This window comes from Scophthalmus maximus, chromosome 8 (genome assembly GCF_022379125.1).
Source record: "Scophthalmus maximus strain ysfricsl-2021 chromosome 8, ASM2237912v1, whole genome shotgun sequence".
Lineage (NCBI taxonomy): Eukaryota > Metazoa > Chordata > Actinopteri > Pleuronectiformes > Scophthalmidae > Scophthalmus > Scophthalmus maximus.
Window position 1 is genome coordinate 13,625,022 of NC_061522.1, and position 24,843 is coordinate 13,649,864.

Sequence of the window (24,843 nt, forward strand, 5' to 3'; positions counted from 1 at the left end):
CACCGAGTAGTAATCGATTGGTAAATTGGTCGCCAACTATCGATTAATTGGTTCAAGTGGTTTTTATTTTAAAAAGGGTGAAAATTCTCTGATTTCAGCTTCTTAAATTGTAATATATTCTGGTTCCTTTGCTCCTCTATGAAAGTAAACTAAATATCTTTGGTTTGTGGACAAAACAAAACATCATCTTGTGGTTTGGGAAACACGATGGACACCATTTTATGACATTATGGACCAAACATAATCGAAAATAATCGACAGATTAATCGATTATGAAAATAATGGTTAGTTGCAGCCCTACTGTTATGTGACTTAATTGTTTCAGTCTGTCTGTTCACTATTTTTCTTTACATGTCCTTATGTTTACATTTCATGTTTACTCATTTATTACTTTTTACTGATGTTTCTTTATATATTTTTAAACGTCTTGTCTTATCTTACTCTTCCATTTTACACTTCAGTATATTCGGTTCTAGTTTGCCTTTCCACCTGTTGTATAGTATTTCCTCTTATGCTTCAATATTATTTTTTTTTTGTTCTAATCAGATATGTTGCATTTTCTTTGAATGTTCAATTTTATTTTGCACCCTGTTGTGATACTGTGATATTTTGCATTCTATTCTGTTCTCCTCTAGTTATTTATTTATTCCATTTCATTTATACTATGGACATTTATGGACATTTATGTACAATTAACATCACTTTAATACAAACATGTAGTTATAGAATAATACAAATATGAGAAGTAATAGAAAGTGTGTGTGTGTGTGTGTGTGTGTTCTATATGTATCATATTCATATCACACTCAGTGATGTTGTTTTTGATGTTGTGTCCCTCAGTTTTTCACATGCGGTCACATATTATGTCTTCAAACTCAGTGAAATTTCAGATTATCAAATGTCATTTCTTCAAGTGTTCCCCTCGAACATCCATATTATATTTTTCACATTTTTAAAAGGAACACCCTCTCCATCTCACCTGTCTCAGACTCTTTCTTTATGTCGCATTCTCTTCTCTTCTATGGTTAAAGACGTGCTCCACTTTGGTGCCTGTTCTGACGCCCTCGTGGCACTCAGCTGATTTAATGTAAACAAGTGGCACATAATCATTCTGGAAATTGGGGGATTTTGTTATCCAAATAAAAGGAAATGGAAATCTGGACGTAATCTGCGTTTGATTTGACATCCAGACTTTTAACATGGTGAATTTATTTTGTCGTTATAGCCATTCTTCCGTACCCATTTGGGAAACGTGTGTCTAAAACGGTTTAATTAAAAAGTGAAGAGACGTTTTTATTTTGAAGGGTCTGACCGGAAACGTATGTGTGAGTAGAAATGTCCGACCTGGACCCTGACGGGAGCGGTCCGTCTCCTCCTCAACGAGAGAAGTCATCACCACATCAACAGCAGGGCGGATGCTCTTCGTCACCATCCTCCTCCTCGACCTCTCACTGACATCTGACCGGTGAGTTCTGACGCCAATGTCTCCGTCTCGCACCGCCTCTGTGTGTGTGTGTGTGTGTGTGTGTGTGTGTGTTATCACGTGTGTCAAACAGTTCCCGTGTTGTTCTGTTGCACTGCAGAGTTTTGTTTCATCTTGAGCAAATCTAATGTCAAATCATGTGACTCCTCCTAAAATGTGTTCGCCCTGAAATGACGTCAGAGGGGAATGGGGGGGGGGGGGGGGGGGGGGGGGGTAGTGTTCTATAGTCATATAATGTTGTACTACAATATTAGATCATTATTGATGTTAGATAGTTGTTGGACCTAATGGAGCCAATTCTGCCCACTTTATATTTAGGGTGGTTTGATCTATAGGAGGGCATGAGTCAGTTCACTAAATGAATCAGCAACTGCATGTACTTTTATGATAGAAGGGTCAGTTTTCAAGAAAACAAATGTCAGTCGTTTAACAGGTCCATCTTCAATGGGAGGATTTGATTCTTTCCCTTGTTAGTAAATGACTTTTTAAGGAAATGATGACGGCCATTTTAACTGTGCATGGGCCTTCATGTTTCCTGGTGTAGATCAACTGATTAATTGAGAAAATAATTGGCAGATTAATCAGTGTTGGGAATTATTGTGTCAAACAATCTTAGAGAGAGTTTTTACGCTGAAAATGAATTATTTTACCCCAAATCTCCTCCTGAATGTCATCTCAGAAATAGAAAGAATGAAGATGTTTGACTGAATTGATCAGAAGTTTCACTCTTCCTGCGGGCGGTTTTTGCGGTTTTATTTTTACTAACAGAGATCAAGCTCCTCGTGACCAAATGGTCGGTTCTTGGTTGAGGCGATTTAACTGCCGTCGCTGTTTTAGCAGAAGTCACAATACCCACACATTACTCCCTCCTCGCTGCACTGTGTGAGTGTGTTTGTGTGTGTCACCCTCTTCTCTCGCCCTCTGTAATGCGTTGGGGCCAGTAAGCAGCGGATGCGGCCGGCGCTCGGCTGCAGGCGGCCCCCTCAATGGTCTCTCCCACCATGAAGGCGGTGGTGGATGCCGTATGGGCGGTGTGGAGCATCGGGGCCTCCATCTATGACTACATCCACACCAACGCCATGGAGGAGCGCATCCACGCCCTGGAGGACGTCATCACCGTCCACCAGTGTGTGATCGTGCTGCTGTCCGCAGGCGTACTGACCCTCTTCACTTACATCCTCTTCAAGAAGCTCTGAAGAGGTGTGGACGGGGGCGGACAAGCGACAGGTTGTACGACCGGAACCAGACATTGGCGTTGAACATGTTCGAGCAAACACTGATGAGACAGACAAAGGGGAATTTTACACTTAAGATACATTCGATGAGCTCATAAGAGCTGGAAGGTACACATCGTTTCCAAGGGAGGAGACCACACATAGTGGTCCTCGTCTTTGTTCAGACAAGGAGACCATAAAACGATCAAAAGATATAGTCAATCTCTTCTAAAAACAACATCACAGCTGTGCCACCCTTCTCATAAATCTGTTATTGGGGCAAATACTGAGGCTCATGTCCTCTGTGCGTTGGTTGTGGACGAGCATGTGGGGCTACAGGGTCCAACTATTTTTTTTAAAGGCCAGTTTAAATAAATAAATTTATACCATCATCATCATGGGACATTGTGACACACACTTAAATATTCTTTCAGGTTCAGTATCTCATAGTAAAAAAAATGTGAGGTAATATACTTTTACTACTACTTTATCAGCAGAAAACATCATCTGGCTAATTTGCAATACTTTGAATAGCTTAAGCAGCTCAGCATAAAACTCATCACATCCCCCCTTCACACACACAGGTATACCAGTGAGTGAACTATTCAATAACACTTCCATAGAGAAAATGGCCGCTGACAATGTGTGTCCATGATCCTTGACAACATAATTCCATCATTTCCTAAAGGGATCACAATTGAAAAGAATCATGTGCCAGAACAATTTCTGCCTTCAAGTACATTCGGTTTTTTATCGTTGTTTTTGCATGTTTGAGTGTGTGCAACAGGCGACTGGAGAGGAGTATAATTTCAATTAATTCATCTCATATTCCCCCAAATAAGCCATTTGGTTCTCAAATGTCTTGATAGCATTTTCTATGTCTCCTAGAAGATTTCACACTGAGTGTCAGATGAGAGCGAAACACCTCCTATAATCCCTTATTCTATCGGTCTACATGTGTGTTATCTTTATTATTAGACTTTTTATTCAGTCCAACATCATGGTCCATTTTTACAGCATAATGCTTTTCCATTCAAACCCCATAGTTTTTACATTGCTGTTGCGGAAGTCCTGTAGAAAATACAACAATATGAAGTGTCCTTAAAAACTGTAAATATATTTAGATGATTACAAGCAGTGGGGTTTTTTTGTGCAACTAATCTAGAGTACTAATGCTGCTTATTATTTATTTAACATTATGTACAATGTATCAAAGTGATGTTTAAATGAGATGATAATAGGCACTGGCTGCAAACACTGGATCAATGTGTTTTGTGTGAAATTAAGTTTTTGCAGGATAAAAGATGTTTTTGTTGTTTTGAATTGAATTCGCTTCTCTAACCTACTGAGAGAACTTTAAAGACATCGTGGGTCATAGGAAACTACTGCCATCAGAGTCCTGATTTTGGTGTATATCTGTGTATGTTTGTTACTGTTACACAACAAGAGAACATCCAAGGATGAAAACTTTTAATATAATTTTAACAAGTCTTCTCAAAATGCCAAATGAACGAGGAATTCTTGCAATTAAACTGCACGTGTCTGACATCAGTCTGACACGTTGTTGTGTACAAAAATGAAAAGTTGGTACAATTTGTGGATTACAGCTATAAAATACTCACAGCTGAAGCTTTTCTATCACATCTTTGAACATTTTTTTAGAACGCTGGTAATACCACTCAAGAAGAATTGACTGCAAACCTCAGAAATGTCAATCCTGGGTCAGACGGCAATTGAACAATTCATGAGCAGACATGACACCAGTCGTCTGCAGGGACAAAGAGGAACAACTGTTTTGAAACGTGCTGCTTCTTCAGCTGACAAACTTCTGAACTGGTTGTTGTTGTTGTTGTTGTTATCTGAACTTAAAAGCATCAATCTCTTCTACCTTGGACCTTAACAGTATCTACTTATAAGTGACCAGTCTGAAGCAGAGTGTATTTGGAGGTGAACCTCTCCACACTCTCCCCCTCCAGAAACTTCATGGCTCTCCAGTGGATCTTGCCACAGTTCTCTGGCTGTCCACTGGGTCGCAGCTCCTCCTGGATGTACTGCAGCCACAGATCTTTAAAGAGAATAACAATTAAGCCAAATTTAATTTTAAAATGAATAATAAGACTCAACAAAGGTTCTTCAACTTCCTATGTGACTAATGCGTTTTTTCCAGACCAATGGTTTGTGTGGGATTCAATGAATCTTTAAGAAATTTAAAACTCACCGTCATCTGTTGTGCCAAACTCCTGCAGGGCCCTCTCATAGTAATCTCTCAGATTGTTCATCTTTGGAGTCTCCTAGAAGAACAACGTTGTTGACTAAACGATAATGAAACGGTACATCATAGTCCAACGTCTGTCTTCTTTGACACTACTCAATCAAACTATGGAAAATCATCAGATCAGATCCAGATAGTGAGTGGCAGATTAGACAGAGTGTTTGTGTGTTTGGGAGACATACTTGTTCCTTTTCGATCTCAATCATCCTGGTGAAAAAGGCCTTGGACAGTGGACGGTTTTCCTGTAAACTAGAGGAAGAAAAATGTTACACACCACTTAAATTGAGGCCAGCGTGAGCAGCCGTGTCGTGTTTACCTTGTAAAGGTCTTCCTGGATTTCTTGTAGCCTCCACTGGAGTAGGACCAATCGAGGTAGCGCTGTTTCATCTCCATGGCAACAGCCGCCACTGCAGACAGCAGACCTCTCTGGCAACAGGCGAGAAAACAAACTGTCTGTGAGGCACTTTCATTTTGAAAGGCCTAAACTCCGAGTAGACATGAAGGCAAACTGAACTCTCCTGCTTCATCTCTCAAGTGTTTCTGCACAGTTTTTGACTTAATGGTGCCATTGTTTTTTTTATGTTGCACTTTTCGAAGCATGAAAATCCAGTTCCAGGGAGGGTAAAATACATATATGCATGTCTTTATGTGAATCCTTCCCATCAGTTGTCGCTGAAGAAATAGAGGAGTGAAGATGCTGCAAAACGTGTGGGTTGTAATGAGAGAGTCAGTCTCAAACTGACTCGGTGGATTTAGGTGGGCTACCTTGAAGACGGCCTCCGTTTCCTCAGGACTCTGGTTAGCTGTGCTCCACTGGACCTGCAGCTGCCAAAGTGGCAGACTCTCCTGTCAGAGCAGGACAGAGAAGATTTAGCTATTGGCCGGTTATTAGTTTATATCAGGAGTTCACCTGCACCGAATGGAGACACGTTTGTCCATGCCATGAAATATCTCTGTCGTCTTTTCATCTAAGCACAAATGGATCTGTTCTTAAAGATTTTTCTACTGTGTTGTCCCCTTATATACAAATATTACGTAGCATCTGACAGACCGATCACCCTGTTCTCCTCTCAGCAAGCAGTTTCCAACGTGCATGAGTTATACAACATTAAGATGAGCATATACCTTACCTACACTGAATTATCTGCACTCCTTGCAATATGGCAACACCATATTGCTCGACATAGTAGACATATTATTTCCCGACACTTAAAGAGAGTGTTGACCCTTGAGAGAGAATTACGTAATGAGCAGCAGTGTGTAGTAATCCTCCTCACACAGCTACAGCTACTTCTCAGGTCAACGCTCTTAATAACAACCCACTACAATGAGCTCTGAGCAGCTATTCTGCTCACTACTACAGAGGCCCATGGCTGAGAACAAGGCATTCGTATCCACAGTCCAACAGTATTATACTGCGATGCACTGTGCAACAATGACAGAGGTGAAAGTTCAACTTTTGATAACATGATAAAAACATCAATGGACTCAATGATGACCAAGAGAAACATGTTGTAAGGGGTTTATAAGGATTAATTCATTAGTTTTCCTCACCAATTAAAGGAAACGTGAATCTGACTTTAAATACTTAAACAAAAAATTAATGTCTTGCTTCATGTGTTATTTGAAGGCTGCTTAAGTGCATGAATAGAGAAAAAATGGGTCAGGAAGATGGCCCACATATCCAGCAGTGTGTGAGTGTGTGTACCTTGGGATTGACGTGTGTGAGAGCGTCCTGGAATAGCCGGGCCATGTCTCCGCTCCCCAGCTGCATCAGCGTCTGCAGACTCAGGCTCCACACTGATACCGACTGGCGATAGCGCTCTGTGGCTGCCGTGGCAACGCTGGCCGCTCCCTCAGCATCACCCGATGAGAGCAGGACCTGCAGCTGGTCACATGGGAAAAAAACGACACGTTGGTCATTTCCAGACATCGACGCAGAGGTTGTTACCTCTTGATTTGGAAAAAAAGTTAAATCAAGAAAGAGAGATTTTCTATGGTTTAAAACTTCTTCTCTTATGATTTCACTCCCATCTTTACAGGTAAATAAATACATCATTTTCATAACTTATGCTTTCACTATGCTTGGATTTAGTAACTACAGCTTGAGATGTTATCATTGTTCTCCTCCTTCTCATCACACCTTCTATTCAAGGGAGTTACATTGTCATTCCTTATGAATTGACCATAAAGCCAGTTAAACTAAACTTATGTAATAAAACATGAGTTTATGTGAATTGGACAGTTGACAAGTCATCGTTCAAATGGAAGAAAGACCAAACCATGCAGGCGGAGGCGTGATGATTCTAGTGAGGACATTATCTTACCCAGTTCTTGTAATAATTTTCCTTCAGCAGTGAAAAGTTGTGGGCGCGCTGCAGCACTCCCAGCAGCCTCTGCTGCCTCTGTGAAACAAACACATTAACACAAGTCAGCATTTACCCTTTACACATCCACATTCAAAAACACAATAGCCACTATTTTCAGCCACTTATTCCTCACATTTTCCTTCAGCTCTTGGACGTTGGTCTTTCTTTTCAGCCTTTCCAAGCAGAAGGTCACGTAGCAGGTCCACATCGGCTCTGGAGCAACAAAGCAGAGCAACGGTCTGTTATACTGACACGTCCTGGTGTCAGTGAATGCATCAGCAGTAAATGAATAAAGGGCATGTGTGAGCTTTTAGAAAGTCAAAGTTAAGAAGTTTTAGAACAGTTTAGGCAACATGGATGAGTGTTGGACAAAAAGGTTGGAAAAAACAAATCAAATTTAATGATGGAAACGGCAGACGAAAATATAAAATGATGTTGTTTTTTAAGACTAATTCTATTGTTAATCACACATAAAGGGGAAAACAGCCCAAATGACCATTTGCTCTCTGTGTTTGTACGAGGTCCTACCGATGTTGAGGCTCGTGACACCCTCCTCGTAGACCTGGCAGCACCGCTCCTCTCTCCGGTTGATATCGGAGGCCCGGCCTTTGGCAGTCTGCAGCTCCTCCCCTGCCCCAGGAGCCTCCAGCTCCCTCTTGGCCATGAAATCCCACGTCAAGCTTTCCTCCGTGTAGTTTGTCTGTAAGCTGGAAACAAGGGGAGGGATGAAGGCAATGTCTGTGCTTCACGCTGAACCTATATTTCAGTTCAAGAATGCAGAGTGCGTGCAAGACAAAGCCACGTCGTGGTTACTTTGTAAGTACGGAAGAAGCTTACTCTTGCAGGATGGAGTCCTGGAGTTCTTTGGTGAAGTCAAAGATCGCTGCGGTGTTTAGAAGTGAGATGACAAACTCTGCCTCTGTGGGACAAAAAACATCGGCGACACAAAGATTTAGAAAATGCTGTTGTTAACGGACTACTTTGAAATTTGTAGCATAAGCATATTTACTTTTTTCGCAGCGTAAGATGAGAAGGTCAATGCCTCTCTCATGCCTGTGACACATTATATCTTCCTCTCCACTAAACTTTTCCAATACATGTGTTCAGAGCTGACAGAACTAAAAATACAAATAGACTATATACATTTTAAAAATATTGTGAAAATCAGGAATTATTTTTTCAAATATTAATTCATCAAGACAAAACATGTCCCCAACATAATCAGTTATATATCTGTTACTTTGGTATTCAATACTTGAAAGCTGCAACTAACAATTATTTTCATTATCGATTAATCTGTTGATCCATTTTCTCAATTAATCGATCAGTTGTTTGGTCCATAAAATGAGGAAAAATGACGATCATGTTTCCCAAACCCCAAGATGATGCTTTGTTTTGTCCACACACCAAAATATATTTAGTGTACTGTCACAGAGGAGCAAAGAAACCCGAAAATGTTCACATTTAAGAAGCTGAAATCAGAGAATTGTGACCTTTTTTTTTTCATAAAAACTATTTCAACCAATTAACCAAATATCAAAATCATAGCGAAAAATTTCAAAACCTACCTTTGATTTTCCCTGTAGCATCTCTGTACACGACCTCTGCCAGTTTACCACTCAGGATCTCTGCAGAGAACTCGTATTCACCCTGGAAGGAGTCAATGTGCAGGTATTCAGGCAATGAATACAAAGTGAGAACCTCTGACTGTTTGTGTCCAGCTCATGAAACACTCACCAGGTCCATCTCAGCCATCTCCAGCTCTTTCTTCTGCTTCCTCAGTTTCTCACAATGCAGCAGCTCCATACGGAAGTACTAACAACAAGTTGTTGGAGGAAAAAAAAACAAGAGAATATATTTGACAAATACACAATAATCACTCTTTTAACAGCAGCTACCACTGATTTTTACTTCAACTCTCTTCGTCGTTCAAGAAAACAAGTCGACCAAGTTTTTCAATGTTCTTTTCGTTCAAAATGTAAGAGACTGAATCACTTATGATTATTTGCTTCTTTTACCTCCTGGTAGACCTTCTTGTTTTCTGGGTGGAAGCGCAGAGCCCTCAGAAACAGGTGTCTGGCACTTTCAGATGAATTTCTATCCTCCAACTCATTCTTGGCTGCCATGATCCACAGGGCTAAGGAAGCAAAAATAAAGACAAGAATACTACTCACTGTGTGTATATTTGTAGAAGACACTGTCATCCGCTCATATTTTGCCTGAGCAAGCTTAAGTTGAGTTTTTTTTAATTATTAGTATTATCTATTTTATTTTATGAAAGTTCCAAAGGTACAGTTTTCTATACCTGGTTTGTCAGGGTGGATGGCCAGCATGGCTGAGAACACCTTGCTGATCTGACCTTTGGTGGCCTGATGAGTGAAACCGAGAGGAGATCATAGTTAGATTGATGAGAGGACACAGTGTGTGACCTGAATCAGTGCATGATGAGATGCATAGATACATACCCATTTCTTGCAGAAAGCAACATGGGAGAGCCAAAGCTGCACATCATCCTGTGGGAGACAAGACATGTCACACATTCACTCGTTTGATACCTTCATTCATTCATCCTCTGAGTTTAGAGCAAATGGAAACATTAGGTATATTCTAGGAATTTGTCTTTTTTTTCTTTTGAAAGCCAAAACCAAAACATATTATAAGTAAATAATGATCCTCATGCATTTCTAAACAATAATGATGTAAGGACAATGCGTTTTATCAAAACTTCAAGCAAAATGCATTACAAAAGGGGTTTTGATGATTTCTTTAAGTGGACAAATGTCGCTGAAGCGTCGTAACTTGATGCACCATTGATGAGTTACTCTGTTGTGAATAATAACTAACTGTAGCTTTGTAAATGCTGTGTATACAGTACCTTCCACTTATTTGTTGCTCTTCTGAAGATACTATTTATTCTATGGATGATGGGGAACTCGATCTCTTCTCTTTTGAACTGGTAGTGTATATGCTGCAAGTGAAAGATTAAGCACAGTTAAACCACCAAAGCACTGATGGAAAGGCTGCTAGTGCTGCACTGTTATATGCCTGTAAGTACACGAGTTTGGTTTATGAAAAAATAATACATACTTGTACTTAATTTAATCCACAGTAACAATGAATTTGCGACAAAGTGATACAATGAGCCCCTTTCCAATATTACGAAGGCCACTTACCGCTCTCCTCTTCTTGACCAGCTCTAAAACGTTGATTTCATACTGTAATCAGACAAGATTTAGTAAATAAATGTTTCGAGGTTCAATTTTGACACTTTTGTCTCACATGGGTAGATTTGATTTGAAGCCAGCATTCAACCCCTTGCCTCTTATCAACTGTTTAAACTTCAGGATGAACAACTTGCAGGATAATGGCGTTCTACCTGAATGTAGGCAATGAAGTCCTCTTTGTTAACGATCAACCTGTGGAGCTTGTATTCCAGGGCCGTCGCTCTCTTGACTATGGATCTGAAATGGTGAACAGACACATGTTGATCAACTCTGCAGCGACTGCCACACGCAGGATTTAACATTGAAGAGATGGATGTTAACACGGCAATATTATCACGAGAAGTGGTTGTCAAGAATGTAACGCATTGTTGGTATTCTGTTGAAATTGGATTTAAATATCTAAAAAATACAGGCAAAGATCTACAGCAGACCAGTGATTTGAGAATTGAGTCGGCCTACTGACCCTGAATTACTGACTGACTCCATAAAGTCTTTATACTATTTTATACACAAGAGTCTGCATTTCTATAAAACAGTGCAAAGTGTCTAATAGAGCTGCAACAATGAATCGATTAGTAATCGACTTCTAAATTAATTGCCAACTATTGACTAATCGCTAGAAGCAGTTTAGTCACTGGTTCACTGGTTAATTGTTTAATATTGTTTACTGTCATAGAGAACTATGACAGTAAACAATATCTTCAATTTGTGGGCCAAACAAAAACATCACCTTGGGGTTTGGGGAAACACGATCGACATTTTTCACCATTTATGGAACAAACAACTAATCGATTAGTCGAGAAAATATTCTGCCATCTCTCTGTGTTACTGTCTAATGTTTCCCCACTTGTATGACAAATGATGCCAACAAACAGAATATTTCAGATGTGGCTGTCCACTGCTTTTGGTGATACCGCTGGATGTTGTCTTACTTGACTTCCTTCTTGGTGAACAGTCCTACTCTCTCCAGCTGCTCGAGCTCCGGGATCCTGTCCTCGATCCGCTGCTGAACGATCTCCGCCATCGTGTCCGCGCAGCCGTCACGGCTTCAGCTTTTCACTCGTAAATGTGTTGATGATAAGTGCAAATAAACGTCCGATTTACACCGGAGATACTGAGTTCCGAGGCGACCAGGTTGAGATTGCCGTCTCCTCACGTGTGGAAGTTGTGATGGGCGGCTTTTCCGGTTCCGTCCGCAAATAGTTCCGTTGGGGAACACGTTCCATGTGTCGCGTCTCTCTATGGCTGTGAGGACAAATTACTTTGTAACGGTTAAGTAGTCGTTTCTTATTCATTTATTGTGATAAAATATTCCTGGCTTGGCATTTATATGGAAGCGAACCTGTCTCACTAGACTTTGAAATTTAAAAGGCACCGAATTTTTGCTACTTCATTTTTTTTAAATTGAAAAATATAAGCGGAAATCAGTTTTTGAAGTTTTGAAGTGTTGAATTCAGATGCAAAACATCATATGCAAAAATTCAGTGCCTTTTAAATTTGAGAGTCTGGTGAGACTGATTCGCTTGTATACATCTAGCCTTAGGTTAAGGCCATGCATGGTGATTATGACTTATGATTAAGGTTAGAGGAAGTCTCAAGGGAATTTGTGATTCAGTGTAATGTTCTCTGAAGTCATGGGGACAAGACAGAAAGACATGCGTTTCATTACTGAAACTAACCTGCTCAAATCTCCAAACAGTCAAGTAGAGAGACAGAGTCATCTCATAAACATGTATTTGTTAGTCACTGCATGGAAGTGAATACCAGTTATAGAAAACATGACATACCTAAACTGTTGTGGAAACATATTTGAAGAATCTTCCGAGCACAAATCGAAAAGAAAACAAACTGTTGTTGTACAGTACAGTAAAGTGATTTCAGAAGTTATTTTCTGTACAGTTTTGGGGTATTTACACTTGAACATTCCAGAGTGTAAATTTTCCTATTGTACTGCACCACAGCCATAGTATCTAGACATTTTTCAGATAATTATTATTATTACGATTTGCATAATCAGTTTATAAAACTCTGGTACACTTTTTGAACATGGGACTATACTTTTATACTGTGGTATTGCCGCATTTATTTATATTCCACTTGCTCATTTATGTTGTGCAAATCTCAAGAAAATGATGCAGTAAAATACCATAGTGTGATTATGTATTATTGAAAACGAATGAATAATATCCCAAAAATAGAGAAATTGCAGTGGCACTGCAGACCCTTCACATAAATAAAATAAAGAGAGGTAAGGTAACAAAAATACAAGTAAAAGCTAAAATATATGCATTAAAAAAGACGACTGAATAAATAATAAACGTGACATTAATAATGGGGGGGGGGGCAAACGAACTCCATCGCTTGTATGTAATATAAGAGACAATATCCATAAAACCATGAGGTCACAATTCCACTGCATCAGAGAGAAAAACAAATACTTTACAGCTCTTTTCTGTGTATTGCAGATGGATTTGTTGCTTTTTGCATTTCACTGTTTGTTTTTCTCATCAAATAGATTCCGATGAAAAGACGAGTTCGGTTGAGTATTCACAGCATGTCGGCATGACTGACAGCGTTTGTCTGCGGTGGCGTCTCCCTCTCTCTCTCTGGATGTGAACGCTGATAAACTCGATTTCCCGCAAAATCACAGAAAGCGAGAGCGGGTTGTATGTCACCTCCGGAGGACAGCGGCCAATTGCAGCGCCGGATTCTGTCAGCGCGTCTCCCATTGGCTGACAACTGACTCCTGCTCTGTTGTTCAGTACAAATTGAAGGAAACCACACACGAAAATAAATTACAGCGAGATAATCAACAAATCGATCCCAAAACCCCCCAAACCACCTCTGACACCAAACGATATCTGTGACAGTTGCATGCGTCGGGACCTCGGGCGCCCCGGAGGTTGGTTTTCGAGTAAACCATGCTAGCTGTGCTAGCTAACTAACCAGCGTCTCGTCGCCTCCTCTTCATCTTCATGGGTTTCTGCTGTTGAGTCTGCCAGGCTTGCGCTGGAGGCAGCGAGGCCAACAAATTAATGCCATCAGCCAGGGTGGGTTGCCTTTATTTGTGTCCAATATTCACCACATGCCAATTGCAGGTGTTTTATAATCGGTGCTTAAACAGGATAAACAGGTTAATACTACGAGGAAATACCAGGGCAGCTAACGTGTTAGCATTGTGCTTTTAGCTGAGCGAGCTAGCGCGACAGCTAACGCGAGTGTTTGCTAAGCTAACTTGTTGTGCTGCCACCGGCTGTGTTGTCATCATTTAATGTGTCAGCGTGGACGTGTGTCCGTCTCACTTGCAGAGCTCAGGTCATATTATGAGTGGGGCGAGTTGCAAAGCTAACGGCGCCGTGTACCCTGCCTCATCAGCCATGATGAACTCTGTGAAGAAGCCGAAGATGGAGCAGATTCAGGCCGACCGTGAGCTCTTCCTACAGGCCTTTGAAAGTGAGACTTCACCCCTCGTCACTTTGAAATGCCACTTAGTGCTTTGGCAACGTGAGAAGGACTTCTCCACGCTCCCCATTTGGCACCCGTACAACTCTCTCAACTGTACTGTGACTTATTTTGTGTTTCAATATCTGGTTTTGGCAGACAGGCCTCCATAGTTAAAACTAGCTTGTCAAAGGGGGGGTTCCTTTATCTAAGATCATATATATCTTTGTCATGACAACTTTATTCAATTAGAAAGGGTTAGGGGGCAGGCCAAATGACTCAATAGGGACACGTGGATTGTTTATCATCTGCTGAAATTGTCTCGGGTCGATTGTGTTTTTGCCACATCAGCCACCACCTGTTACCCCATGTGTCGACAAATTATTACAAAGATAAATGACACGAGAAGAGACTGATTGACGGTTGTGCCATTGTGTTCAAACAAAACGTCATAACACTCTTTTTTTCTATTGTCAGAACCCACACAGATATACAGATTTCTCCGCACAAGGAACTTGATTGCAGTAAGTGATTTATTCAAAATGTCTGTCCTTTTAAGTCCTTTTATTAATTAGCCTGCCCACCTCAAATTATTGATTGAATACGCCCCCCCCCCTCCCCTGCAGCCCATATTTTTGCACAGGACGCTCACCTTCATGTCACACAGAAATGGTCGAACAAATGCCAAGAGGTAGGAAACCTCATGATGTGTCTTCAGTTGTCATGTATATATGCGGTTCCTCGTGTTGCATATAAATATGCACCCTCCGAGTTTTTAATTATTAATTCATTTGGAGCCTGTGTCCTTCCCTCCCAGGAAAACATTCAAAGTGGATGATATGTTGCAGACAGTGGAGAAAATGAAGGGAGAGCAGGATTCTCCAAGGTAACAAAGCTCTTCTAGACGAGATGTGATGCCCCTTTATTGCTGAATAGTTTTATGATTAAAATACCAGAGGAACCATACCCACACAGTTTTTGTGTTTATTAATTCAACGTCAGTGGTTGTTAACTAGATACTGCTCTGATGTTGTTCATTCAACCATTCATAATAACAGTTGCAGCACTTAAAATGACCCAATTTCACCTGTGCATTTCTCTCTTGGCTCTTTTAGCTTGTCTTCACATTTACAGTTAACCTTCACTGGGTTCTTCCATAAGGATGGTAAGCAGGGTTTATTCTTCATTAGGTGCCTAATGAAGAATATTTATGTAATGCATATCCACAACATACATAGAACATCGTCTGACATTCTTTTACTTATAGTCATGGTCTGGCATTCATCAGGCATTACTGCAGTAACCAGTTGTTGCATGTGCTGTGTTGCCTTGACACCACCCAAAGACAGCCAACAATTCCAAACATGCTAAACATTTGTGTTGTGGTGAGCGTTTTGCTCATAAAAAGTGCGAAGATACTAGTGAGAGACGTATTGGACAGTCTCAGCAGCAATGTTGAGAAAATGATTGATGCTGAACCATCTTTGTTCCAATACAGAAAAGCCATCTCAGGTTTCAGAAAATGAACAAAATTCTGTGTCCTTAGAGGTGCTACTTGTCAAAGTCTGCCATAAAAAACGCAAGGTATAGTAAAATATTATGGATCGAGTCTCTCACTGGTCTCTCACAACCATTTCGCTGGCTGTTTCCTACGAGTGATTGTGGTTGTTTTCCTTCCAGGATGTCAGCTGCCCGATAAAGCAAGTGCCTACAGGTAAAAAGCAGGTGCCTTTGAATCCTGACAGCAACCACACCAAGCCTGGCTCCTACCCATCCTTACTGGTCTCCAGCAACGAGTTTGAGCCCAGCAACAGCCACATGGTGAAGTCCTATTCGCTCCTGTTCAGGGTGTCGTGCACAGGGAGGAGGGATGCTAATGGTCTGGTCAACGGAGAAGCCAACGAAAACATTGGTAGGAAGTCCTCCTTAAAACATTGTGTGTTTAGCTTTTGACAAAGTAGACTTTGTATCAGTAGGAGCGTATGGGATGCAGCAGGAGGGAGACAATTAGGCAGCAGAATTTGGCCACTTCAAAATGATTGTGGCAAGGAGACAGTTTTTTTTTGCTGGGCACATCATTAATAAGAATCTGTTAGTAGTAAGTAGGAATATTTTTCACTTTATTCTGTATTCTTTACTTTTCCGCACAGATGTTACAGATACCCCCAGTAGAAAGAAGAGAACGTCATCCCATAGAGAGGAGGGAGAGACCACAGAGACTTATGTTGCACAGATGACAGTCTTTGATAAGAATAGGTAAGGTTTGGGGATATTTGTCATGAAATCTTTCCTTATTGCTGTTCCTTGGACTATACCCCTCAGTTATGTGCTCTGATTTGTCCCCTGCAGGAGATTGCAGCTGCTGGATGGGGAGTATGAGGTTTCGATGCAAGGGATGGAGGACAGCCCTGTGAGCAAAAAGCAAGCAACATGGGAAACCATTCTTGATGGGAAGGTAAGACGGATTTGTGCATGTGTCTGCAAGGAGTGCATGACCTCATTTTTTACATCCTGAAAGCCGGTGAATTAAATGCCATCTTTCTTACTTTACTTTTCCTTGTCATCTTCCTCACATGGCCACATCACTGACCATTTCACAATGTGACTGTCCCGCAGAGATTGCCACCGTTTGAGACATTTTCTCAGGGACCCACACTGCAGTTCACATTGCGTTGGACAGTTGATGCCAGCGGAAAGTCCACTGCCCCGATCGCAAAACCCCTCGCTACCCGCAACTCGGACAGCTCTGGCCCCATGGAGACCAGGACCAGCAACCATCGAGCTGCCCTCATGAGTAAGTAGAGGAAACACCACAGGGTAGTTTGAAATGTATTTTAAGACCAGGTTGATTGAGAATCAAGCTGTTAGCTGTTAGGTTTCTTCAGATCCTTTGTAACATGTTAAATTGCATTTCATTCTAAATTACATTTAGGAGCAGGAGGCAGAAAACATCTAGAGATGATGAACAAAGAGAGGAGAAATGTACAGTTTACCATAGCGACTTCTGCTTCATTGAAAGTGCTAAACAACAAATTATTGTGAACACTCAACACAACAAGCAAATATATACTCAATGCCTGTTTTTCTGTGGAAAGCTGGGGTCAATGGGACATGGTTTCAGATTTCAGACATGGTTTTCATCCACTGTGATATTTGTGAGTCCCTTTCAGACATGTACTTCACTCCATAAATGTGCTGGCAACTTTTACATGTTGATGTCGTGCCTGTGTAAACCAACCTGTTTTACTCTTCTGTAGAAGTTACAATGGTGTTCTTACTCGCAATTTTCTTTTTTTAATGGTCAACTTAATATGCATACATTTCAATAACAATGCCTGCGTGCAAATTGTACCTAACAACATCTTGAACTCTATTCAGGCTGTATGAAATGTGGACCAGAATTCTCTATTTCTGATGAACGGTTACATTTACATTTGAGCAGGTGGAGTCTCGAGCTCTCGTGATGCCTGATGGTCATCAAATAACCCGCAGAGAATCATTTAACTGCAAAAAAAGAGAGCTTTAAAATCCCTCACTCGTGCAACTTATGAAAGCTGAAAACACTTGTCTTACATCCTTCATTACATTGCAACTTTTGGTAGTTCTTCGGCAGTAGTGTTGCTTCTCTTGTACCAAATATTACACAAACATTGCAGTTCCATTTCTAATTATTCTGTCATGTTTGAGCAGAGCACATATGGAACATTTACATGTCCTGTAGAGACCAACTACATGTTTTAATGCCAATTAAACCTTCACTTTTAACAGGTAGATGAAACCAGCAGTGTTACAGGTTTTATGTCTGAAAGAGACTGAAGGATTTCATATTGTGATGTTATTTGGAAAACAATACTATTTCTACAATTTGTCAAATTCATGTTGAATGTATCAAATCCACAGAATTTTGGTGACTCCAAGAATTAACTTTTCCATCTGTTCCTGTCAGCAGTGAAAGAGTCAGTCAGCACAGACATTCAGACGAGGAAAGAGCAGGTCCTGTGTGAGCCGCGGCAGAAGCTACGTATATTTTATCAGGTACACCACACAATAGTAAGGAATATATCTGGGCCTGGGACACTGATTTACAACAAGCCTTTGGTAAGGTGGCTGAACAACCAATGTTTTAGTTTTTCTTTGTTACAATTTGAAAACATCTTGAGGGTTTAGAAAAACTTGACTTGTTTTTTTATCAGGACTATTATATAGTAGAATAATTATAGCTTATACATTGATATGTTTTGACTTTGTTTGGTTTTGAATACCAAATGTGACAGTAACTCTGAAGCTATGCGGCACTGTTAGAATCACTCATTTACATTTGACTTCAGGCTAACCTACCTTGTAGTTATTAATTTGATCTGCTCTCGTCAGTTCCTGTACAACAACAACACGCGGCAGCAGACGGAGGCAAGAGATGATCTTCACTGTCCCTGGTGTACGCTCAACTGCAGCAAACTCTACAGCCTGCTCAAACACCTCAAACTCTCCCACTCCCGTTTCATCTTCAACTATGTGGTAAGGGGCCGCGTGTATTTGTGCATTTCAGTGACCTTGTGTAGTTGCACCACAGGGTTTTATGTTAGCCCTTTTTTTTTTAGATTGAATGAACTGAAATGAATAAATCACACAGACAAGATGTACGTTGCAATGAAAAATGCAGGTGTGGCTATTTAAAAAAACAAAACATCTTCAATTCTCTGTTTACTGGGTGGAGGTCCTTGGGCGAACACCTGATAACTTTTTACTTTCATATGCAAGAAAGATTGGAAAGATGTAATTGATGCAAGACCCTTGACCTAACAATTTAGTGGCAATGTGGTAGTTAAGCTCATAATAAGTGCTGCCGTAAAAGGGAGTAATTGAATACACTGTTTAAATTGTTTTTATGAAAGAAAAAAAAAAATCCAAAGTTCTGTGACTTTTGGTCTCTTTGCTCCTCTGACTGTAAACTGAATATATTTGGTTAACTGACAAAGCAAAACATCATCTTGGGGTTTCGGGAAACACAATCAACATGTTTCACTTTTTTGTGGACCAACAACTGATTGATAATTGATAATGAAAATAATTGTCGCTGCTGGGGAGCACTGCGGTGCTGCACTGCGGTGTGGCCATGTGTTGTTAAACACCGAAGAGAAAATGTTTCATGAGCTAGAGCTAAAATCATCTTTCGCACGACAAAGGGCAAGTCCTGTTTTGGGTCGAGGATCATTAGTCTTATCCCTCCTACTACTCTACTCATTCTCCATTAGTCCCCTTCCCCCCCAGGCCCACTGACGGCATCATTGGATCACCTTGTACTTCTCTGTGTTAACACACACTTTAATTCAAAACCTGTAATTTTAACACCCTTGGAGAAATCACGCTTTCAACCTTGACAATAAGTGCCAGGTTGAGCAGACCCAGGCCTTCTGTGTTGTTGTTGTAGTTTGCTGAACACAGTTCCCTGTAGAATTTAATTAATTTATTTTCCCCCCCTTTGCAGCCTGACCCCAAAGGAGCGAGGATAGACGTGTCTATCAATGAGTGCTATGATGGCTCATATGTCGGCAACCCTCAGGACATCCACAGCCAGCCTGGCTTCGCTTTCAGCCGCAACGGCCCGGTCAAGAGGACTGCTGTCACTCACATACTGGTTTGCAGGTAAACGTGTTGTTACCTTTTGTTTGACAGCAATGTTCATGTTCAGTCACAACCAATACTTGGTTGATATTTGTTGATGGTTATTTGATTCGTTTTTTTAGCAAAAAATGATTGTACATTGAATATTTAAGATGAGGGAGCGTGTATTTTTGAAAATAAAAGGGAATAAATTAAAAGGCCAATACTGTGGTAATGCAAGTGTCAGTATATGTAATATAAATATTCCAGTGTGCACAGTGTATATATGCAGGATTTGTTTTCTCCCTCCGTCCACTAGGCCCAAGAGGACCAAACCAAGTCTATCCGAGTTCCTGGAGACCGAGGATGGAGAGTTGGAGCAGCAGAGGACCTACGTCAGCGGACACAACCGTCTCTACTTCCACAGTGACAGCTGCATGCCCCTGAGGCCCCAGGAGATGGATGTGGACAGCGAGGATGAGAGAGATCCGGATTGGCTCAGAGAGAAAACTGCCACGGTGAGAAAGCATCACTTTACCCACGGTGGCTGATTTTCACGGAACAAAACATTAGGCACCATCTGTGGAGTCGCTCTTAAAGGACAGGAAAATTGTGTAATGACATTTTAATCATCAGTCAGTGATCAATCAGTAAGGTGGAATAAAAACGATCGTGTGAAGAGGGTTCTGTGGAGCCTCGAGATAATTTTAAGAGGAGTTTAAAAAACATGAGAACAAAGCTTTGGAATACTGATTTTGGTGTCTGATCCCCATGGCAACAAAGAGGCCAAGTGTTTGGGTCACTCCTGTTCCCCATAAATTACTTAAGGTGCTCAGAGATAAAACTGCTGCCAACACCGTACGCTTCTTCAGCTTGCTCTTACACAACATTTGATAACCTTTAGTGTTGATTCCCTGAACCTGCTTACATTGAGGCTGTAAGTAATAAGTCTCTATCATTATAAGTTTCACCAGTGGAATAAACAGAAAATGCCTGTCTTTGGTGTTGGATTGCTTTTACGAGTTGAGATCAGTGGGTTCAAATTGCATCAAACAGACATGAGTATAATTTTTTTTTCTTTTTTCTTGCAGCAACTAGATGAGTTCACCGATGTCAATGAAGGAGAGAAGGAGGTGATGAAGCTGTGGAACCTGCATGTCATGAAGCATGGGTATGTTTCGTAGAGCTGTACACTCATAAACTTTACTGATTCCTCTTATTGTATTTCCTATTTAAACTGTATAATGATTGTGTATATTTTAGCAATCTTAATTGGTAACTTGCCTAAATTGTTTAAAGTTCCAGCACTTACAGGTTCATTGCTTTGAATTTGGGAGTCTACTAGACAAGGTTTACAAACAGTGAATGTTCAAACTAGATATTTATTGTATTGTTATTTGTCTCGTACTGTACATTGCTGCATGCAACGCCGAAACGAAACGCTTGGTCCGCCTCCCAAGAAGTCAGATGTGCTTTGATTAGTGAGTTGATCTATTAGTTAGTTAGTTCCTTCTGTTATTTGTGATTCAAATGTCATGCCCCTTACTAGGCCTGGGCGATATGGAAAAAAATCTTATCATGATAATTTTTTTAATATTGAACGATATTGATATACATCACGATAAATCAAATTACTATTTCTGTCAAGCTTATAGCCCCAGTGTGTAATTTTTGTAAATCATTTTTTTTGTAAATACAACTGATGCTACAGTTGCTGTCGACACAGTTTGCAGTGCACGTGGTGCTACAACTTTGCTTCTTGACGGACTTTAAATAGCCAAAATATCTCCACACCTAATTCGTCGGACCATCTCTTAAACAATGTCCTCGTCTTTTGAGCCTCGTGTCCGTTGCGACGTCTTCTTTGGTAACGCTGTCGCTCGAGTTAACATTTCCTGTCGTCATTTTCTCTTTTATCTCGCTCTCACTCCTGACGTACTGATGTGCACGACCGCAGAAGCCCAAACATTAACAGGTGAGCTGCTGCCGGCTGCTTCTCCTACGCTCTGCTGTGTGCATCAACCTAACTTGACGTGGCTGTAACGCTATTCCAGCCACATGATTGGTTCGGCACGGCACTATTGTCATTATCATTGGCTGTTTGTGTTTTCTGTCAAAACATTGATGGAATTAGTCCTATCGAAGTTCTATCAACCGCGCCTATATTTCTATCAAGGAAAATTTATTTTGCAATAATTATCTTTACCGTTTTATCGCCCAGCCCTACTCCTTACCTAAGCTGCTTTCAGACATGCACTGAAGTCTAGGAATTTCCCTGAAATGTTCCAGAGGGGCTGTATGTGAAAATGCAAATGTCTACAAATGTTGCTTCGCACGTGTAATGGTACATGTCCTGCCAGCCCCCAAGTAAAGCTTCTGAAAAATGTCAGAATGAGCCCATGTGAGAACACAGGAGGAAAAAAATTGTGGCATGTTGTTGACTGTAAACAAAAACGTGGTTTTGAGCAGCAGATTTATCATGTCATGCCTCTTGCATGCTCTACCCAGATACAAACTCTTCGGAGTTCATGTCTGAAAATAGCTCTAGAGGCTTCCTGATTAGCTGTAAACACAGTACAGAATACTTTGTAACTTTACAGACCTTTCATATGCACAAAAAAGCTACATGACGCATTAAAGGAAATGGAAAACCCAGAAAAAGGTGTTCACATGACATGTCGCTACAGATTAAATACAATTTAGGAACATTGAGAAATGCACTCACTTAATTGAGTTAAATAAACAATAGTTGTACATGTTCAGTTGTGGTATATGTTGTACAGCAAGTCTTGTCCGATCCATCTATTCAGTCACCGGATTCTAAGCTCCTCTGTCCTCTTATTTCCCCTGCAGTTTCATAGCGGACAACCAGATGAACCAGGCCATCATGTTTTTTGTAGAGAACCGTGGTGCTCACATCATCCGCCGCAACCTCTGCCGCAACTTCCTCCTGCACCTGGTCAGCATGCACGACTTCAACCTGGTCAGCACAGCCACCATCGACCGCGCCATGGCCCGTCTGCGGCAGATCCAAGAAGAGCTGCCGAACATTGAAGAGGATCAGCGGGACCACACTCTGGGATCGGCAGGAGCCTGCAATGGCAATGCTGTCACCTCCAGTGGAGGAAAGCAGGGCAAGAGGACAAAAAGCGGGCTAACGGACTGATGCAGGCTGGATGGATGATTGTCAGGGGGGGAAGGGGGGTTTGTTCATTTGTTTTTGTTATTTTTGTTTTTTGGACATTACCGACCCTTTGGTGCTTAGATAGGTGGCTGAACTGGTCTGGGGAGGACCTGACCTAAAGCAGACCAGTATACAAGGTAAACAAGTTTTTGGAACTTGAAAACTGAACCAAATATGAACAATATAAACGTGAATCCCCCACAGCTACACAAACCAGGAATGTGAGGACGGGATGATGCAAGTTGATCCTACTTAATATGCATTTTGTAGGAGCCACTGAAGTACCTGTGTTTGGGTGAGCGAGAGTGAACAAGCCGAGAATCGTCTGAAGTGGTGAGACGGCCGTTGGTATGTCCTCGTTATTAGAGAACTGTATCAAAACTACAGTTAAACTGTACAGATAACATTGTCACTCTTGATGATTTGTACACATACACGATAACCTTGTTGAAAACTTATCATTTTAGCTGATTATTTTAGCACTTGGTGTTTGTATCTAGAAAACTTACCTTGAAATTGTCTTTTTTTTGATTCACACTGCACCAAGTGTTGAATGCAGCTTTTCCACTTTTTTCCACCAGTGGAGAACAGTTAGTGGGTTTGATTTCACTGTTGTGAATGACATTGAATTTGAAGAGTTATACAATTAAGAGAACGTCACAGTAACTTGGCATCATGTCTAGATTATATAAAGTCTGTAAAGCTTTTGTTAGAACCCCTGGATGGATTGTGGGTTTTGCTGGTAGGTTGCCATGACAATAGTGTTATACTGTAAGCTTGGAAGCTGGACAACAGAACAAATTCAGATTTTGGGTCCAGGCTAAACTCCTACTTTATAACCCCTGAGCCTTTTGGCCTGCATTGATAATAGCTCAAGGAAAGCCAGGGAAATTAACCTTTCTGAATATTTTCTTTTTCCTAAGACTTAACTGATACAACCAGCAGCACATCACCACATGTGTGGTGTAGTGCACAGCACTGAACCTATAAAAGTCGACAGTTTTTTGATGAAACCGGCACCTGTAGTTTCTTTTTCACATTGAAGTTTGAGTATGTTTTTTAAAACTTGAGTTCAGATAATCAGCAGCTGATTGACAGAAATGTGTGTTCATGTGACCACATCACATGTTTAGCGGTGTCCTGTTCTGAATCCAATGGTTAACAGTTTGCAGTTCTTCTCTCAAAGCAATATGCTGTTTGTTGGATGGTTGATTTTCAGGTCCATACCTGTTGTCTGTTCTGTTAGTTGCAGTTGATGCCAAAGGGGAATATTTACATCAGTCTTAGTTCTGTGTATTTTATTCTTTCTATATTTTCCTTTTCTTCATTTCATAACCAGTTTTTAAAGAAAGCGGTAGTTGTGTTTTTTGTAGTGTACACATAAAAAGGTGATCATCACCATGCTTTGTTTCATCAGACTTCCCTTGTGGACTACCAAATTAACAAACAGACAAAAAAAATTATCCCTCCAATTTGTAGAGGTTTTCTGTGTTCATCTGGAAAAAAAAGCAGATATATTCACCATTATTGTCAAAACACCATGTTTAAAAATTGTGAACTGTACACTCTGGCTAAGGTTTTTTTTATATTTAAAGAAATAAAATACATTTGACCTTATTTATGGTCGATTTTGGACATGAACCTTTATTACTCTTTAAATCCTGGTCTCTACCTCATTATTCCAGGTGTATAATATATCCCAGTCTGAATAATACAATGTGAGTGTATCTGTATGTGGCCCTGCGATATGCTGGCGGCTTGTCCAGGGTGACCCCGCCTCTCGCCCAATGTCTGCTGGGATTGGCTCCAGGAGGATAAGTGGATGGATGGTGTAGATGATGGATGGATGTCACAAGACAACCACAGAATTAGCAAATTTTCACAAAACCATTTATACTCTTAATGAGAGGGAAAACAACAAATCCTAACCTTGGAAAAGATGACTTGAGGATTTGTTAATTTAGCTTTGATAGTTCTCAGAAAATGTTGCACGTTGACTTAAAAAAACAAAACAATTAATCAACAGGTAACTTAAGAAACTGTCCGGGTTCACTT

The 24,843-nt window shown here is 40.7% G+C and overlaps 2 protein-coding genes and 1 long non-coding RNA gene across 6 annotated transcripts in view; 2 read left to right on the plus strand and 1 right to left on the minus strand.

The window, feature by feature from the left end:
* The window catches only part of LOC118312312, a 50,615-nt gene extending 46,289 nt beyond the window's left edge, over nt 1-4,326 (plus strand). The window contains exons 2-3 of one of the 2 annotated variants that reach the window (XR_004794200.2): nt 1,305-1,465; nt 2,425-4,326. This is a non-coding gene — a long non-coding RNA (uncharacterized LOC118312312). The remainder of the gene's footprint in view (nt 1-1,304; nt 1,466-2,424) is intronic. The other variant, XR_004794201.2, reaches the window with a different exon arrangement.
* utp6 (UTP6 small subunit processome component) lies at nt 4,153-11,766 on the minus strand. The gene is made up of 19 exons (XM_035636820.2): nt 11,495-11,766; nt 10,715-10,799; nt 10,512-10,553; nt 10,214-10,306; nt 9,804-9,851; nt 9,644-9,707; nt 9,357-9,475; nt 9,076-9,153; nt 8,907-8,988; nt 8,176-8,257; nt 7,867-8,045; nt 7,472-7,551; nt 7,297-7,374; nt 6,678-6,857; nt 5,735-5,815; nt 5,286-5,395; nt 5,152-5,218; nt 4,916-4,988; nt 4,153-4,762 (listed from the first exon to the last, which is right to left on the minus strand). The coding sequence occupies exons 1-19, from the start codon at nt 11,584-11,586 to the stop codon at nt 4,608-4,610; spliced, it is 1,788 nt and encodes a 595-aa protein (XP_035492713.1). The 5' UTR covers nt 11,587-11,766; the 3' UTR covers nt 4,153-4,607.
* A 1,318-nt stretch (nt 11,767-13,084) lies between these two features.
* Nucleotides 13,085-24,405, plus strand: suz12b (SUZ12 polycomb repressive complex 2 subunit b). 3 transcript variants are annotated; one of them, XM_035636812.2, is made up of 18 exons: nt 13,085-13,612; nt 13,871-14,015; nt 14,481-14,527; nt 14,630-14,694; nt 14,821-14,889; nt 15,119-15,168; nt 15,502-15,587; nt 15,684-15,915; nt 16,154-16,259; nt 16,353-16,458; nt 16,620-16,797; nt 17,953-18,038; nt 18,375-18,518; nt 19,489-19,646; nt 19,924-20,122; nt 20,696-20,775; nt 21,562-21,579; nt 22,458-24,405. In XM_035636812.2, exons 1-18 carry the CDS (start codon nt 13,598-13,600, stop codon nt 22,768-22,770), a joined length of 2,097 nt encoding a protein of 698 aa, XP_035492705.1. In that variant the 5' UTR covers nt 13,085-13,597; the 3' UTR covers nt 22,771-24,405. The 3 variants fall into 3 exon arrangements, with proteins under 3 accessions (XP_035492705.1, XP_035492704.1, XP_035492706.1); XM_035636811.2 differs by having other exon boundaries at nt 13,095-13,612; nt 17,950-18,038; XM_035636813.2 differs by lacking the exon at nt 21,562-21,579 and having other exon boundaries at nt 13,097-13,612; nt 17,950-18,038.
* The last annotated feature ends 438 nt before the right edge of the window (nt 24,406-24,843 follow it).

Bases quoted from the DNA above. Each gene is read 5' to 3' on its own strand.
- utp6 (XM_035636820.2), bottom strand. From the start codon at position 11,586: ATGGCGGAGATCGTTCAGCAGCGGATCGAGGACAGGATCCCGGAGCTC. The intron at 8,046-8,175 runs GTAAGCTTCTTC...CCTTGTTTCCAG, and splicing joins CAGGACTCCATCCTGCAAGA to CTTACAGACAAACTACACGG. The intron at 7,375-7,471 runs GTGAGGAATAAG...TTTGTTTCACAG, and splicing joins TCCAAGAGCTGAAGGAAAAT to AGGCAGCAGAGGCTGCTGGG.
- suz12b (XM_035636811.2), top strand. The intron at 14,016-14,480 runs GTGAGACTTCAC...TTCTATTGTCAG, and splicing joins CTTCCTACAGGCCTTTGAAA to AACCCACACAGATATACAGA. The intron at 14,695-14,820 runs GTAGGAAACCTC...CTTCCCTCCCAG, and splicing joins GGTCGAACAAATGCCAAGAG to GAAAACATTCAAAGTGGATG.